General features: G+C 37.7%; 2 protein-coding genes across 2 annotated transcripts; one reads left to right on the top strand and one right to left on the bottom strand.

Moving 5' to 3' along the window:
* Positions 1-428: 428 nt before the first annotated feature.
* Positions 429-12,951, bottom strand: LOC111800930 (chromatin remodeling ATPase BRAHMA). The gene is made up of 14 exons (XM_023684853.2): positions 12,278-12,951; positions 10,689-12,023; positions 9,245-10,570; positions 9,024-9,136; positions 8,702-8,789; positions 8,522-8,608; positions 8,264-8,356; positions 8,097-8,180; positions 7,811-8,014; positions 6,888-7,130; positions 5,239-6,813; positions 4,591-5,136; positions 4,040-4,291; positions 429-1,340 (listed from the first exon to the last, which is right to left on the bottom strand). The coding sequence occupies exons 1-14, from the start codon at positions 12,464-12,466 to the stop codon at positions 693-695; spliced, it is 6,783 nt and encodes a 2,260-aa protein (XP_023540621.2). The 5' UTR covers positions 12,467-12,951; the 3' UTR covers positions 429-692.
* Positions 12,952-14,772: 1,821 nt separating this feature from the next.
* Positions 14,773-16,836, top strand: LOC111800579 (LDL receptor wingless signaling/trafficking chaperone). Its single transcript, XM_023684332.2, has 3 exons — positions 14,773-15,160; positions 15,479-15,607; positions 16,357-16,836. Exons 1-3 carry the CDS (start codon positions 14,825-14,827, stop codon positions 16,534-16,536), a joined length of 645 nt encoding a protein of 214 aa, XP_023540100.1. The 5' UTR covers positions 14,773-14,824; the 3' UTR covers positions 16,537-16,836.
* Positions 16,837-16,865: the final 29 nt, after the last annotated feature.

Below are 16,865 nucleotides of genomic sequence, written 5' to 3' on the forward strand. Positions count from 1 at the left end.
AAGGACGCTGGACCCCAAGAGGGTGGATTGTGAGATCCCACATCAGTTAGAGAAGAGAACGAAACATTCTTTATAATGGTGAGACAAAGCAATGTATGGGACAGAGATGAAAAATATAATTTTAGTTCTCAACCCCATTTAGATAACAGTGAGAAATTTCTCTTAATTCTCTCCCTCGTTCAAACGGGATGAATACTACACTGCGAATTAAATGGACATCGCCACATAAAGGATGAAGGATGGATATAAACTAATAAATATCTCAACTTTCCTTCTTTAACTAAAATCATATCACTTTCTTAGTATATGAAAAGGAAAAAGTAAGATACCAAAAGAGAGTTGATGAACCGAAAAGCTATCCCTCCATGAGATTCTAGTGGTTTCATCAGCCTGTTGCCAATACAACTATTTAAGCCAAACAAACAGAGTTGATATCAATAGCCATATAATTGAATACAATAGTGATTTTGAAGGATATAGCCATATAGAGTACACAGATCTAACTATAGGATGTAAAGGATGTATTTCAATAATATAAAACATGGAGGATCTATGTATTCATGCATTGAAGAACAAAGGCCTACACTATTAACAGCACGAGCTATCTCTGCACCTTTACAAAACGATAGGGCTCTCCGAGGTATCGCTTGAGCTCGATATTAAATCTCTATTTCATATACTAACCTATAGAGTCAGATATGGCTGGGCCTCCTCTTTCCCGAATCTGTTCTTAATCTCTTCACCGGATTTGCCCAGCTAACAGGTCCGCCCCCACCGCTGGCAGATTGAGGCTGGTTAGGCCATCCTTGTGAATGAGGAGAGGGTTGACATTGTTTGCTGTCTTTTGAGACCGACCCTGGACCTGAGGTTCTATTGCCACGAGCAACAATCGGTGGTGATACCGGGCCACTCGATCCTGTCTTTGGCTTGACTATTGATTTTTCCCTGTCTTTTCTTTTCTTCTTGCAGATAACTAGTTCCCCAGGATGAGTAAGAAGTGGAGGTTCTTGCATTTGATATTGATCCTTACTTCCACTTCCACTGCCAAATCTTGATTCCTTCTGTGTCAACAAGTGACCTCTGGTGGCCCTCGTTTCTTCCCCGGACATAGGTCCACGCTGCAGTGATTTCGGAGACGGGCCCGAGTTGGTGTCCATATCGTTTATCATCTTCTGTCTTTTGGTTTGGCTAACAGGCCTCTCCCTCAAAGAAGCAGCCGTGGAAGTTCCCGGGCTCGAGAAAGATAGAGCATTCCGAGCTTCTCGGAAATCAGTGTCTGGAAATGCGATCTTCAGAATATCAAAGAAGAGGTCATGTACTTTTTTGGCCTCCAATCTTACCTGTATATCACAAAGGGACACAATTTCAAATTTTACTTGCAGGAGAATAAAAGAACTGAAAGTTAATGTAGAGACATGGAAGACAGCAAATGTGTCCTTATTCACTTGGTACTACTACTGTTTAACACATATCTATTGCATATATATTATAAGTGTGCAATATGTCTACAAAGTAGTGTTCGACGTGTTAGACATAGACACGTTATGATGTAGTCAAACTAAAGTATGGATGCCCGCATAGTTACAGACTTACGTCCCATAAGTCTTACGAATGGACTATATAAAATCATAGCAAGGGTATTATCATAATGTCTTAAAAAGGTTCTCCCTTTCACAATTACCGGGCAACAAACAACTTTTGTAGGGGCCGACAAATTCTTGATGCATCTCTCATGGCAAATGAACTCATAGATGAATGGGAAAGAAAGAAACAAAAAGGTATAGTCACCAAAGTTGACTTGAAAAAAGCCTTCGACAAGGTTGATTGGACTTTCCTCGAAAACATTCTTGTGGCAAAAGTCTTTGGCTCAAAATGGTGGAGGTGGATAAAAGGATGCATCTCATCCACAAATTTCTTCATCATCATCAATGGAAGACCTAGAGGAAAGATTTATGGCACTAACAAGGGGATCCACTATCCCCTTTTATTTTCATCATGGTAATGTATTGCCGCAGTTGACAAAAGCAGAATAAGAAGGGCAGATATAAGGTTTTCGGATTGGTAATGAAGACTTAAGCATCAACCACCTTCAGTTTGCAGATGATACAACCCTCTCTTCTGACTCGACAGATGTCTCTTCCATAAAAAAAAACATGCTCGAGATGATAAAAACCTCGAAGGATTCTCTAAACAAAATATCAATCTCCAAAAAACAGAGATTATGGACATCAATATTAGTACGGAAATTATTGAAGAATTTGCTAGCACATATGGTTGTAAAAAAAGGAGAAGGGCCGAAAATGTACCTAGGGTTACCCTTAAAAGGAAACCACGAATCTTTTTTCTTCCGGAAGACTTGGTATTGAACAAATAGAAAGAAGGTTGTCAACATGGTCATCATATTATCATATTATACTTCAACAAGGGGATCCACTATCCCCTTTTCATTTCATCATGGTAATGTATTGCAGCAGTTGACAAAAGTATAATAAGAAGGGCAGATATAAGGTTTGGTTTTCAGATCGGTAGTGAAGGCTTAAGCATCAACCTCCTTCAGTTCGCAGACTGACTTGGCAAATGGCTCTTCTATAAAAAATAAAAAAAACATGATCGGGACGGTAAAAACCTTCAAAGGATTCTTTGAGACCAGGCTCTCGAGAGCTCATGCGTCGTAGGTGGGAAGATATGGGCTGGAAAAGCATGTTAATAATCTCCGCAGGCCCTTATGCCCCCAACTTGGTCTATTCTTGATAAAGAAGAACAAATCTCTCCTCACAAAATGGATATGGAGTTATCATCACGAAAACAATGTCTTGTAGAAAAATCTTATTGCTAAATATACTCCTACATTAGACAAAAATCAACCTCATCCATCTTCTGCAAAAGGGCCTTGGAAGTACATAAAGAAACATAAAAACCTCATCACCAACTGAATTTGCCAAGTGTAGGTGATGGAGGAAACACATCAAGAAACATCCAAACCTCATCACCAACTGAATTTGCCATAGTGTAGGTGATGGAGGAAACACATCATTCTGGACCAACCCATGGATTGAAAACATTGCGCTAGCCCTACAATATCCACTTTTGTACCGACTCTCTCATAACAAAAAAAGTCACGATCAAAGAAATGTGAAATGTTGTCAACAAATTCTGGGACCAGAAACTTTGTAGGAATTTGAAGGATAACGAAGTGGACTCATTGACTTGGCTAATATGGAAAGGAAAATCACCCTAAAAAGGTGAAATTCCTCCTTTGGGAAGCCATTAACACAAAGTGAAAATCTTCAAAAAAGAATGCCTTACATTGCTCTTTCTCCAAATTGGTGTTCATTATGCAAGAAAAGAAATGAATCACAAAGCCATCTATTTATGTAATGCACATATGCTCAAAATTTCTGAACAACGATTCTCAATATATTTGAATGTCATCTCGCATTTCCTAAGGAGGAAAAGGATCTATTGGACATGGCCTTAACGTACCACCCTTTCATGAATGCAAAACCCTACTATGAAATATGTGGGAAAAAAAATCAAATAATATTCGCGGAAAAGACACAAACTTATACAAAGCTCTTTGACAATGTTGTTTACCAAACTATATCTTTGTGTAAACTGTCTAATATTTTTACTTCTTATAGTTATACCACCCTCATAGGAAACATCACGATATTACATCCCTTTTCAGACAGGATGGAGTTACAGCTTAAGAAGAACCAAACAACACTCACCACGTACAAAATCAATTGCCAAAATGAGATCCCATGATAACTTATGTCAAGCCCGAACAGCAGAATTTTCAAGTCTTAGTAATATCGATCAAGAAATTGTAGTATGTGGCATGATAAATCAGCACTTCAACCATATTTCAGAAATTTGCATTGATATGTGTGTGTGAGAACAAGATTACGAGGGTCAAATGTGCACTCTAAATAAAATGGCAAAAGGAGATAGGAAAAGGCGGTTCAACATAGAGCAGGAAACTAATCATGTTTTACATAGTTTATCTAAAGCAAAAACTAAACATTTAAAATCATACCTCATATGAGAACCCATGAAACTGCATACCACCCTTCAACATAAACTGAACATCAAACACCAATTCCATTACTCCATTGTACTCTAATCTGTCGACGCGTTGATCAATCTTCCGAAGATCCAAAATATTATTACTAACTCCACTTGGTAAACTAGAGTTCTCGATCCGTTTCCACAAATCTGTTAACAACGGCACAATTTGATGCCCTTCTTTGTCTATTCTACTCTGAAGCTTGCTAATAACATTCTTGCACTGAAAAAATATTTTTCAAAAATTCAAATAAGCTCAATTAAAATTTACAACCATGAAAACTTAAAAAAGGGTCAAGTTCATCACAGGATGCAACAATTTCGTATTTAAATGTTGAAATAAAATAAAATAAAAAACCCATTAAACTAAGTTTTCTCAGAGCCAGCACTATCAAGAAAGGTTCTTCTAAGCATTAAGAAGTATTTTTCCAACCACGTTGAGTACTTTGTCTAAATGCTGAAGAATATAAATAAATAATCACATCCTTCAAAGAGGAAGAGTATTAAAACCTTTACACGTACCCTTCTCTGGATTATGTCAGGCATCTTAGAACCAAAAGCTGAACTTCCACCTGCAGTCAATGGTTTACCGTCCCAGCTTTCTCTCGAGTGTTCAACAGCATCTTCTGCGGATCCAGTCAAAGAATTCAATCTGCTAGCTTTAGGAGAAGAGTGCAACTTTGATGTAGGAGCCATCCTTCTAGTAGACAAATTACGCCGAGTTTTTGAAGATGATTCACTTTGTTCACGCTTCAAAGAATTAGAATCTCCATACGGTTTAGCCTCAGGATCGTTCTTAAATTTGTTAAATTTATGGTCTGCTCGAAATGGAGAGGGAGATGAAGAATCTCCATATTGAAGAGATTGTGTTTCACCGTATATCTTCTCTTCTCGCCTTTCCACAGGCGGACGCGGCCTAAGCCTAAGGCTCCTTTTTCGTTTTATCTTGGGTTGCAGTACCTGCTCCTCTTCTCCATCATCACGATCATGAATCCAACTTTCTGATTGTTGGTTCTCCATGTGAGAATCGCCAGACATTGCAATTTCCCCTTCTTCTAAATCATCTGGCTGAAAAAAGTTTAAAAAGCCAGAGAAAAGACATAAAAACATAGATATGACAAAGGCCAACATTCAAACATCAAACCCCTAGTACAAAAGAGAATGATTTACCAGTCTTTTTGAAAGGGAACTAGGCCTGGCATCTAAGGCAGACAAGAAGCCAAATTTCTGAGAAGAAATAGGAGACACCAACTGTGTCAATCTTCGACTGCTGGAAGAGGAGCCTGAAGAGCCAGCTTCTTCGAGCAAATGATTATTTCTTGTGCTTTCTGAAGCCCGACGATAGTCATACATGGCATCACAAGCTGGACCATCCTCTAGCTGATCCTTGTTAACTTGTGTCGCCTCAATAGCTCTATTAAATTCATCATCTTCAAACTCTGCAGCTTCTCCCTCTTCTTCCTGGACAGAGTAATCATTTCTCTCATCAGAACTTGCTTCTGAGAACTCTCCATTATCATCCTCCATTTCCTTGTAATTGGGAATCTTTTTACCCTTTGGCCGGCCTCTTTTTCTTTCAGTTCTTAGGGATGAATCAGATCCAAGTTCACTGGATTCCAAGCCATATCCACCACCACCAAACAAAATGTTTTTTGAAGGTCTTTTTGATAAATTAGCAATAACATTATTCACTTCTCTTGTACTAGCTCGAAGCCACTTAGGTAACTGGTCATACCTTGTCATTTCCTCCGTCCAATCAAGTTCTTCATCCATTTGATCAAACAGTTCGACCTCATCTTCACTTCTAGCAATCATTCGATTCACCTCCTGAAGTGAAGGTACATCATGGACAGTTTCTTGATATCGCTCTTCGTCATGCAACAATGTCTCTAAAGTCAGGCGCCTCTCTTCATGTGTTGTTCTCTGGTCAAAACGCCCAGCATTGATGACCTCATCTGCCATATCTATCTTGTATTGCTGAATATTATTTCTTATAAGGCTCTCAATAGATCCCATATATCGATCCTTACCAGCAAAATCATCTTCTAAATCACCTGACCCACCACTTCTTAGCTCATCTTCTTTCTGATGACTAGAGATTTTGTCAACCACTGCTTCCATGTAGATGACTTTGACTTCTCTTGTTTGTCCAATACGATGGGCTCTAGCAACAGCTTGCTCCTCATTTTTAGGGTTGGGATCAGGGTCATAAATAATAACAGTGTCGGCAGACTGAAGATTAAGACCACGACCAGCAGCACGTATACTCAGCAAGAATATAAAGCAGTCTGAGTCAGGGCTATTGAAGTCCACTATGGCAGATTCACGATCCTCCAAACTAGTTGTTCCATCAATTCTTCTATATATGAGTCTTCGCCATTGCAAGTATTCCTCTAATATATCAAGAAGCTTAGTCATTGTACTAAAAAGTAGTACTCTATGCCCCGTCTTCTCTAGTTTTATAAGGATCCTATCCAGTATCCACAGTTTCCCACACGATCTTATCAGGAAGTCCTTGGAGAGGTCACCATAGTATGGATAGTTAAGCAAAGGGTGGTTACAAGTTTTCCTCAGTTCCATACATCTGTTATTTAATGTTTTATAAACCTTAGGTTGGTAATTCGGATTTTTTTGAACCCTGAGTTTCTCATCTTCCGGATCAACACGAAGAGTACCAGTGGACTTAATCCAGTTATATATGGCACTCTGCATGGCTGACATCCTACACCTCAACACTATTGAAACCTGAATTTCAAAACTGATGTCATTTGTTGACCAAATGAAAAGAAATGTGAACAGCAAGTGCAACAAAATCATACCTTTGGCGGAAGTGATCCTTCAACATCTTCAACACGACGACGGAGCATAAAAGGCTCAAGAATTTGGTGAAGACGATGGATTATAATAATTTTTTTCTCAGTCTCAAGCCAATCATCTTCAGCATTCGGCGTGGGGCCTTCCTTCTGAAAGGGTTTCGAAAACCAATCATGAAAAGCTTTTCGATTATCAAACACTTCCGGGAGAAGCAGATTAAGCAGCGACCAAAGTTCCTTCAAATCATTCTGCAAAAGAAGATTTGTGAAATGTTCGCTCATTAAACATATTTTAAAAGTGGCTGAATAGTCAAGATAGAATCCCAAATACCCAAGTTCAAAGCTTACTTCTCCGTCAAATTGGATTGACATGCAATCTTTTCTAAATTACAACAAACTAAAACTTAGGTGCATATTATTTTGGTAATACTAATCAGCTTGATTCATATACACGCATTTGATACTAAGTCACCTTTTTTTCATTTTTGTTTTGCATACCTTTTCTAAAAGTTGAGCAGAGGAACAGAGATTTATTTTTAAAGGCAACGAAAGCCTTCTCGATCAAAAGCAGATAAGGCAAGCCACCGGTTCAAGTACAGTACTATCATCAATGGCTGGACACTTGTACAATGTTGTGGAAGGTAAAATAATTACAAGATAATGCCTTATCTGGACAGAAAAAGGAAAATTTGGAGATGTTGTGGTACCCTACCTTTTCGATCATCAAACTATATCTAAAGCATGTTTGCTCTCCCTATCATATTTTCTAGGCCACATAGAAGTCATTTATAGTAGAAACAATCAGAAGCAATATAGCAATACACCCAACAGAGCCAAATAACTCAATAATTGAACAGCATTGACTCTATGCATACTAGAAACAGCTACTACTGATAATGAGCTGCCAGGAAGACTATGTCTTGACAAACCTGTAATGGTGTCCCAGTAAGGAGCAACCGCCTCTGGCATCTGTACCTATCAAGGTCACGAGCTAGAACAGATTCCCTATCCTTCATTCTTTGTGCTTCATCAATTATAATATACTTCCAATCAATTTTAGAAAGCTTCGAGCGATCATACATGATAAACTCATAAGTTGTCACGAGAACATTAAATTTCAAGGCACAAACCTCCTGTGCAACATAATCAGTGAAGAAATCTTAGTAGCGTGACACCTCAATTATAAACAAATAAGGGGAGAAAAACATCCCTTACTTGTGAAAATAATTTTGACCGTTCATCCTTCCCACCAACATAAAAAATGCAAGACACGGATGGTAGCCAAGTATGAAGTTCGCTCTGCAAGATTTTCATTTTCCATTTCCATGGTATGAGTAAGCTCTTACTTGTAAATGCCAAATGGTCAAAATAATTTTACTGACCTTCCAATTGACCAAAACAGCATTGGGGACAATTATAAGATGAGGTCCATAGTTCCCCTTAAATTCCATCAAATAAGCAATCAATGCCATGACCTGTAGAAAGAAAGACAGAATAAAGTACCAGAAAAAGGTCTTATTAAGCATTAACCTATATAAAGTTACCACACACTATAAAGGAGCTAAGTTGCTCTCACTTCTACAGTAGCATATTTCAAAAAATTGGAAACAGGTTACAAGAGCCTAACAAATGGAATGTACCTGAACTGTCTTCCCAAGACCCATCTCATCAGCCAAGATTCCATTTAATTTATTGTTATATAGTGAAAGCATCCATTGCAATCCAACCTACAACATAAACAAAAATTATTAAGACAAATCCAGAAAGAGAAAGGGTACACTGAAATCCTAAAAAGTCAATTCTAAGTATAAGTGACCTACAAGCTGATAGTCTCTTAAGGTTCCAGCCCGTAACATGGACGGTTGTCTCGCAATTCTCTCATTCACAGCATGAGCAAGGTTATAGTACCTGACAAAAAGTAAAAGTCAGATGAAAATAATTGACAAACAGTCCAGAAACAGTAAGGGCTACCCATCCAGATCCGGTGAGATAAACATTATTTAGTATGATGATAGCATTCAAAAGAAATGGGACCCCTCTAGATCTAGAAAAAGTTCAGAGAAAGCTGAAACACAGAACCTCAGCAGCCAACCAAGCATCAGTCACATTGTGAATCATACGAACATATTATATTAAACTTACTTGTTCACGTATGAACTATCCTTGGGAGCATTCATTTCCATAAAACGGTTTCTAATCATAACCTCCTCTCCTGCACAAGCAGCTGCCGCCCTAACTTCTTCTTCTGAAAGACCCTAATTCAACAAACAAGAACGCACATTTGAGAAAAACTACCAAATAAGCAGGTTGTAAGGAACAAACGTAACACAGTTTCTCATAAGATAGAGGAACCAAGTACTTGCCTGCAATCGGGCAGCAGCTGCAGCAATATTTGCAGCCTCTGCCACTTCCTGCTGACTCTTGGCAGCAGTTATTTTGCTTCCTAGCTTATGAAGATATTCTTCAGTCTGAGTCAAAAATGATGAGAGAACAGAATATCTCTCAGCAGCATCACCGGGCATGCTCGTCTGCTGCTCCAACAACATTTCTCTATATCTTTCAACATCATTATTCTTTAAAGCTTCCATCCTTCTGTTCCTATCATCATCTTTTCTTTTGGAAAATTCCCTCAACATTCTCTCATGATATTTCGCAACTCCTCTGTTACGTGCAGTCCGTGCATCACGGATGGCCCAGTGAGCCTCTAGAAGTTTTTTACGCCATAAAAAGACAGATTTCAGTTGCTTTTCCCTCATGGCTTTCTGAGAGGCTTGTACTTGTCGAGCTAGCTCCATACGTTGTCGCTCACATAGGCGCACAAACTTTCTATAGGGCCTATCAGGCATTGCCATTATCTCTTGCTGATGTTGATCAATTTCCTCCCTTAGACGTGCCTGTAGATCTAGAAGTCGAAGCTTCTTTTCTTCAATTTGCAAGCGTACTACCAAATCAGGTCTGATTCTTTTCCGCTCTAAGTTGACAGCCAGCAAACCACCAATTTTCTTTAAGTTTTCTGTCCTTTTCTTATTAATAACTTCCAGACCTTCCTCAAAAAGAAGATCTTTTACATTATAAGCCAACGTTAAATTGTTATTGCTATTAACTGCCACTGCTGAACCAAATGAGTCATGCTTCCTAGTGAAGTATGGGAAGTCAAAGAGGGGTCCATGATACTTCCTAGCAGCGCCAACGTCTTTTGATTGGGGTGTCGCACTAGGTGGTGCAGGTTTTTTAACTTGTGTAACATCTGGTACAGCAGCTTGGTTTGCAACAGCCTTTCCCCTTTCTACTGGAAAATCACTTTTACCTTGAGGCTTTTGGCAACCACGATCAATTTCCTGATCTGATTTAACAGAGACTGTTGCCTGGTGCTCTTCTTTTCCAGTAGATCCCGAAGGTACTGTTTCCTTCATTGCTAGGGGCATAGGAGGTTGCACGTCCGAAGTTGACATCTTTGATTTTTCATCCCCAGTTGAGACTTCTCTTGGAAATCTATGTCCATTACTTGATGCAAGAGACAGGGAGTCCTTCTCACTAGCCTCCACATTTCTGGTATCTTCCACAATCTTTCCAGATGGTTTATCCTGACTACTACCACCAGGAGGTAGAAACTGCTGCTGCAGCTGCACATCCAGGGGTGGAGGAGCAATAGCCCTTAGAAGCTCTTGTGGGAGTGTACCTTCTCCTTTCTGTCACAGAACAGAAATGGAAAGAACATAAAGAACACCATCCATCCAAAGATGGACAAAAAGATCAGAAATTAAGCTTACAATGGAAAATAAACAGAGAAGAAAGAAGAGAGAATACCTTTAGTCGCCTAAATGCCAAAATTTGAGCTTTTAAGACATGCAATTGATGTTTGGTGAACCCAAATCGCTGTTGTGCTGTCTGATTAGAGTGACCACTTTGTGATAAGGTTGAATTGCTAGGACCTCCATCACTAGTAGGAAGAGCAGGTTGTGGAGAGGATCGATTCACCTGCCTGACATACTGCGTTTGCAAATTATCTGGACTACTTAACGATGTTTTTCCTTGCAGGGAATGTTCGATGCTTTGGTTCACATTCCCAGAAGATTCAGAAGGAAGCACTGGAGGTATTGTATTTCCAGAAACTGGTAACCTGGAAGGTAACTGGTTTTCCATGCCAGGAATGCTGAACTGCTGCATGCTGGCATGGCTAGTGTTGTTAACAACACTGCCATTCATGTTTTGACCAAAGGGGCTCGGTGAAGCTATCTGCCTAGATTTTGTGCTGCTAGACTGTCCAAGCACGTCGTTCAATGAATTAGCATGGGCAGAAGCCTCTTTCCCAGAAAACGGAGAATTAATCTGCTGCTTGGAGACAGAAGCAGGTGATGACTGTGATCCCATATTGTTTTCATTTGCTTTTTGTTGAGCAACCATTCTAGACTGCATCAGTGGGATAAGCTGTGCCATCAAGTTTGCATTTGCAGGTTGTGAAAGATCAATATTGCGTTCAAGAGCCCATGCTTGCATTGCCTGCAACTGAGCCATGGCAAGCTGATTGTTTGCCACGTTAGGGATTCCCTGTTGAGCTTGTGGTGCCTGCATAGGCCTTGTCATATTCGCATGCATCAAATTACTCATGCCAGGTAGCTGGCTAGAAGATTTTGGGTCAGCTCTCTGATCAGAAGTTGACGGTTGTCCCTGTTCCATTTGTTTTTCACCACGTACAAAATGATCTGATGGGTTTTTAGATAGAGTTGATGCTTGATTAGAGCCCTGAGCTGGAATAAGTTCCTGAATTTTCTGATTTCCCATTCGCATCTCTTGATCCTTAATAGAGTGAGGGCTCATAATTCCCATTTTAGCCTGATGCTGCGATTGCATTGCCATAGCAGACTTCTGCTGAGCTGCCATGGCATATTGCAGATAAGCTTGATGCACAGGATGATTCAGTGCTTGCTGCTCAAGACCTTGGCTCCTGTTTTGGCCCTCTTGAGAAGAACTATGGTGCTGTTGAGCCAGATCAATGAATTTTCTTGCTTGCTGAGGCAAATGTGAGGAACCAGGTGACTGAGGAAAATTATTCCCAGCTAGAACTCCTTGGAGACCCCCAGCTTGATATGATAGAAGGGCTTCATTTCCATCAGATTTTCTAAGTAATTGATGTTGTAGCGACTGAATGACATAAATCAAAGTTGTACAAGACATGAAATTTTATTAAATGATAATAAAAACAAAAACATCCAGCTTAATATAGAAGCTAGATCAACATGGGCACAACCCACAAAATAGGAACATACACTACCAAGACGCTGGCAAACGATGTCCAAGGAATAACAACCAAAAGAGCAAACTAAACTCAATTTCCAGAACCCAGCTGACAATTCGTCGAACACATTAAGAGCACAAAAGAAATTGAACCACTTTACCTGCCTAGACGCCAGCTGCTGCTGTTGCTGCTGCTGCTGCTGCTGCTGCTGCTGCATTGAATCAAACCCCAAATGCGGCGTTGACACCGCCGACGACGATGACGACGGTGACGCCGCCGATGATGTCGATGCCGCCCGTCCGGCCGGAAACCCCGGATTCCGGATGGGCCCACCTCCACCCGATTGCATGCAAAATTAAACCAAAACTAAACTATCAACAACACTTCTTTCTAGTTCTATTACCAACAAGCCCAGATACGGAACAACCCCCCTCCTCTCACTCCGGTCAAAAACAGATAAAATTAAAATAAAACGGGTAAGTTTAATAAATCAAAATCCCTAGAAAATTCAACGGAAACCCTATATATACCCTCCGATCCCAATGTTCAAAACCCTTCCATCCCAACAGAAAAGAAGGAAATGAAAAGGAAAAAAAAATAAAAAATCTCCCCCCTCTCTCTCTCTCTCTCTCCCTCTAAAGCTAGATTTTTGGAAAATGGCCAACCGGATCGGACTTAGGGCTCAACCAGTGAAGCTCAGTTGACGCAATCAGTGATTGCACGCAATTTTGCAATTTCCCACAAGCGTTAAAATTTCTTTCCCTTTTTCCGATTTTTAAATCTCTCTCTCTATCTCCCCGACGGTAACGGAGTTTTATGGCTTTACGCGAAGAATGTGGTTTTGAGTCTGGCGCTAGTCGCTGCAGTTCCATTTTCACAGTTCGATTAATTTTATCTTTATTCCAACTTTGCCCCTCCTACTCCTCTTATTTACGATACTGTCCCTATGCTTAATAATTTTGCCCCTTCTACTTCTCTTATTTACGATACTGTCCCTATTAACTTTTGAGCACCATAGCCGGTAGCCTTTTTTTTTTATTATTTAAAATGTTTATTTTAGTTTTTATTTTTATTTTTTTATCGTAATCTTATTACTACTGATAAATTTATGTTAAATTATTTCAATTATGTGCAAACTTTATCTTTAAATTTTATAAACAAAAACTAAATTGGTCACTTTTTAAAACTAAAAATATTATCATAAACTGAATTACAAATTGATGTATATAATTTACATAAAATTAAATTGTCGTTTGAACGGTTTTTAAGATAATTCATAATTTTTTTTGTAAAGTTTTTGTAAATAGTTTATATGGTAATGCTATATATTAATTTTAACCTTTAAAATTAAATTGACCAAATTATAATTTTTTAGAAAATTATATTTACTTTTTTTCAAAACTATATTTGATTTTAAAGAAATAAAATTGTAGATTTAAAATTGGGCAGACATGATAATTATTATATATTTTTTTTAAATAGAGTTAGGGTTGGATAAAAACATCGATCTACAAACTAATTTTATTTTAAAAAAATTAAACTCGACACAAAACAACCAGAAAAAAAAAAAATGTAACCGAAACAAACATTATTGGTTTGGGTTGGATAGTCTGAACCCGAGTCATATAAGCATTCTTATTCTTTAGTTTTTAATATGAAAAAAACTCTAAATTTGGTTTATACCTAAAAAATACTTATATATAAAAAAATAAAAAGTCAAAATTACATTTTGATTTTTCGTACGGTTTGAATGTTTGATGGAAAGTCCACCCAACAATGAACACATCGACTATTGAATTATGTTTAAAACATTACATTCAAATCAGTCGATTTTTTTTTTTTTTTTTGTCTAATATATTATTTTAGCTTTTATAATAAAATTTTATATATACTTTTTTAAATAAAGTGTAAAATCACGTTCTTTTTTAATATAATTTAGCTAAAATTATTTTAGACTATGTCTTACAAATTAATCATTTAATAAAATTACACATTAACCATTATTTTAAATTTTTTAAAATTTCAAATAATTTATTTGTTATAACTTCCACTACTAATGTGTTTGATAAATAGTTTTTATTTATAAAATTTATTTAAATTCAAAAATTAAGATAATATTAAAATAAATATTAAAATTAAATAAATAATACTCTTTCTTCATGGAAGTAGTTTTCATATTATATTCTTTCTATATTTGTCTTTATTTACTCTTTAAAAAAATATTTACTATTCTTTTTATTCTAAGTGCAAAAAAGAATATTGTATTGAAATAATCTGAATTTATTTGGAATAAAATCATGTACAAAATAATTAAAAATTATTAATTAAATTGATATGTTAATATGATCTTCAAAATTTAACGATGAATTTATGTAAAGACGGTAAATCGATAGGTTAATGTTGATCCCGACTCTGCTTAATATGATTTCGATCTATTTAGAATCCCTCTAATATAATTTGTGTTGAAGTAAAAATAAATAAATGAAAAATATAATATTTATTTATTTATTGTTTTTTTAAATCAAACATTCCATCGAAAAAACAACACAAAATAAAATAATCAACGCAGAAAATTATTGCGCGGCTTTTTTTTTTTTGTTAAATTAAATATTTCTGAAATTCATTTAATTTTTTTTTTATTATTTGTATTTAATTTTTCTCAGACTCGCAACCGTCGCCTTCGCCATTTCTCAGAAAGACGGAAACCATGAGAATTTGCTTCTCACCTTCATCTCTTCTACCAGTCTTCTTTCTGATCGTCCTCACCGCCGGCATTTTCAAGGATGTCGGATTCAATCGCTTCGCGGAAGGTGGACAACGGAGAATCCACATTACAGATGATCTCGACGACGTGGTTGACGATGAAGAGGACGAATCTTGGAAGGAATGGGGCAAGAAAAAGTCTGCCTCTAGCGATTTCGACCTCCCGCCGCCTGATTTATCGAAGATGGAGCTTCCGGAGATCCAGGCTGAGATGATGAAGCGGCAATCTGGTCCAACTATGGGATTTGTAAAGCTTCGGCTCGGCGTTCGTCGGACTCCGGTAAGAAATTTCGCCAATCTCCCTCACTGAGATGTTAATTCAATTCCGGAAAGTTATGGATAATTTAAATGCTGCTGGTCAAATTGGTTCCGGTTTATTTGATGAAATGATTTTTGAATTCGAATGCATGTCGAATTTTGCGACAGGGAGTTATTGTAAACGGATGCTAAGGTTGAAACGAGAAAACCTTGAAAATCTCGATTGTTTTGTATTTTCTGTTAATTGAACGCGTATACAGCTCCTAATTGGAAAATTCGGAGACTAACGTCTTCACATGATCATGTTTTACCAGCATTTATCACTATTGATTGATTTCAGGAGATGGTGGCTACGATTGCAATGCAATGGACGAGAATTCTGAAAACTGGATCAATCGAGGCAAAATTTATGGCGGTAGACCTCAGTACACTCATGTTCACAGTGGACAGAGGACAAGACTTGGATGAGGTACGCTTTAATTACCCGATTCTGGAACTGAAACTCCTCAAATTCTCTCCACTTCGCCTGGAAAATATTTTTTACTCCCAGATTTGGCTTTTTTATGGGATCCAATCAAAAGCCTAACCCCAATTCCAATCATGTAGTTCAAGTCCAACAGTCTTGGATCATTTTAATTTTGTCATTGAGGTTCGATCATAAATTTTGTGAACTCCTGATATTGTTTCTGCATTATCATAACCGTCCCATATAGATTGGATAGGCATAATGAGATGAACAGATTAGGAGGCTGCTACATTGTGGCTGGTTCAAATCTGTCAGCCACAATGTGACGTTTTTCTAACAAATTATCGATGAGATGACAATTCAAGAAATGTATTTTTATCCCATGAGAAAAAATCACATTAGAATATCAGTGGAAAGGCCTTTTGTTATTGTTCTTACATGTTTTTTTCTCCTAAATTTACTCTTCCATATGCAAATTTTTAGTGTTTCTCATTGTTCATGGCTCAAATTTATGGTACAAAAAGCCAACAAAAATGAAAATGTTATACCACGAACATCATCCTCATACCTAGTTTTGATCAAATTTGTTCTAGGCTGTTCTCTGTTTTCACTTTCAGAAATCCACCCATCAAACAAAACTCTGAGTAGAAAAAAACAGTTCATTCTTTGTAAAAATGGCAGAGAGTTCCTCATCACATCTTTTGAAATTCAGTTCTTGTTTCTCAACATTTTTTGTTTAAATGTTCTTTCAGTTGAAGGAGTTTGTGTTTAGCCATCCCGAATCGTACGAGATCAAAATTGGGGAGCAAGCATTTCGAAGACCTGGAGATCCTCCTGTTGAGGAAGTCATTGAGATGCTCCAAAAGGATAAGAACAAAGCTGATGACACCAATCCTTCAGAAGATACCGAGCCATTGCATCAAGAATTATAGAACCAATATGGTATCAATCTTCAACTTTCAAACTGGGATTTTTGGATTTCTTAATCTGTTATAGCTTTTCAATCTTGTTGTAGCAATTGAATGGAAATTACTGCAAAAATAAGCTCTTGCCCCATATTACATGGGAAGAATTATTGTCCATAGACCCCTGGGGACTCTAGGATTTTGCTCTCCAGTCCCTGTATTTGGGCTTCTTTTTTTATTCGGGTATTTGATTTTTAAATATTATTTTGGTCCGTGTATTATTAGGTCTCATTCCATTTTAGTCCGAGCAAATTAACCTTTAGTAGATACCAATTTTGACATCCTAAGTAGAAGGA

This window comes from Cucurbita pepo, chromosome 8 (genome assembly GCF_057944985.1).
Source record: "Cucurbita pepo subsp. pepo isolate OVF chromosome 8, ASM5794498v1, whole genome shotgun sequence".
NCBI classification, from domain to species: Eukaryota; Viridiplantae; Streptophyta; class Magnoliopsida; order Cucurbitales; family Cucurbitaceae; genus Cucurbita; species Cucurbita pepo.

Excerpts from the sequence above, each read along its gene's own strand:
- LOC111800930 (XM_023684853.2), bottom strand. The coding sequence starts at position 12,466 with ATGCAATCGGGTGGAGGTGGGCCCATCCGGAATCCGGGGTTTCCGGCC. Across the intron at positions 7,131-7,810 it reads TTACTGGGACACCATTACAG|AATGATTTGAAGGAACTTTG; the intron begins GTTTGTCAAGAC and ends CTTCTTTTGCAG. Across the intron at positions 1,341-4,039 it reads TTCATGGGTTCTCATATGAG|GTAAGATTGGAGGCCAAAAA; the intron begins GTATGATTTTAA and ends TGTGATATACAG.
- LOC111800579 (XM_023684332.2), top strand. The coding sequence starts at position 14,825 with ATGAGAATTTGCTTCTCACCTTCATCTCTTCTACCAGTCTTCTTTCTG. Across the intron at positions 15,161-15,478 it reads TCGGCGTTCGTCGGACTCCG|GAGATGGTGGCTACGATTGC; the intron begins GTAAGAAATTTC and ends GATTGATTTCAG. Across the intron at positions 15,608-16,356 it reads GAGGACAAGACTTGGATGAG|TTGAAGGAGTTTGTGTTTAG; the intron begins GTACGCTTTAAT and ends ATGTTCTTTCAG.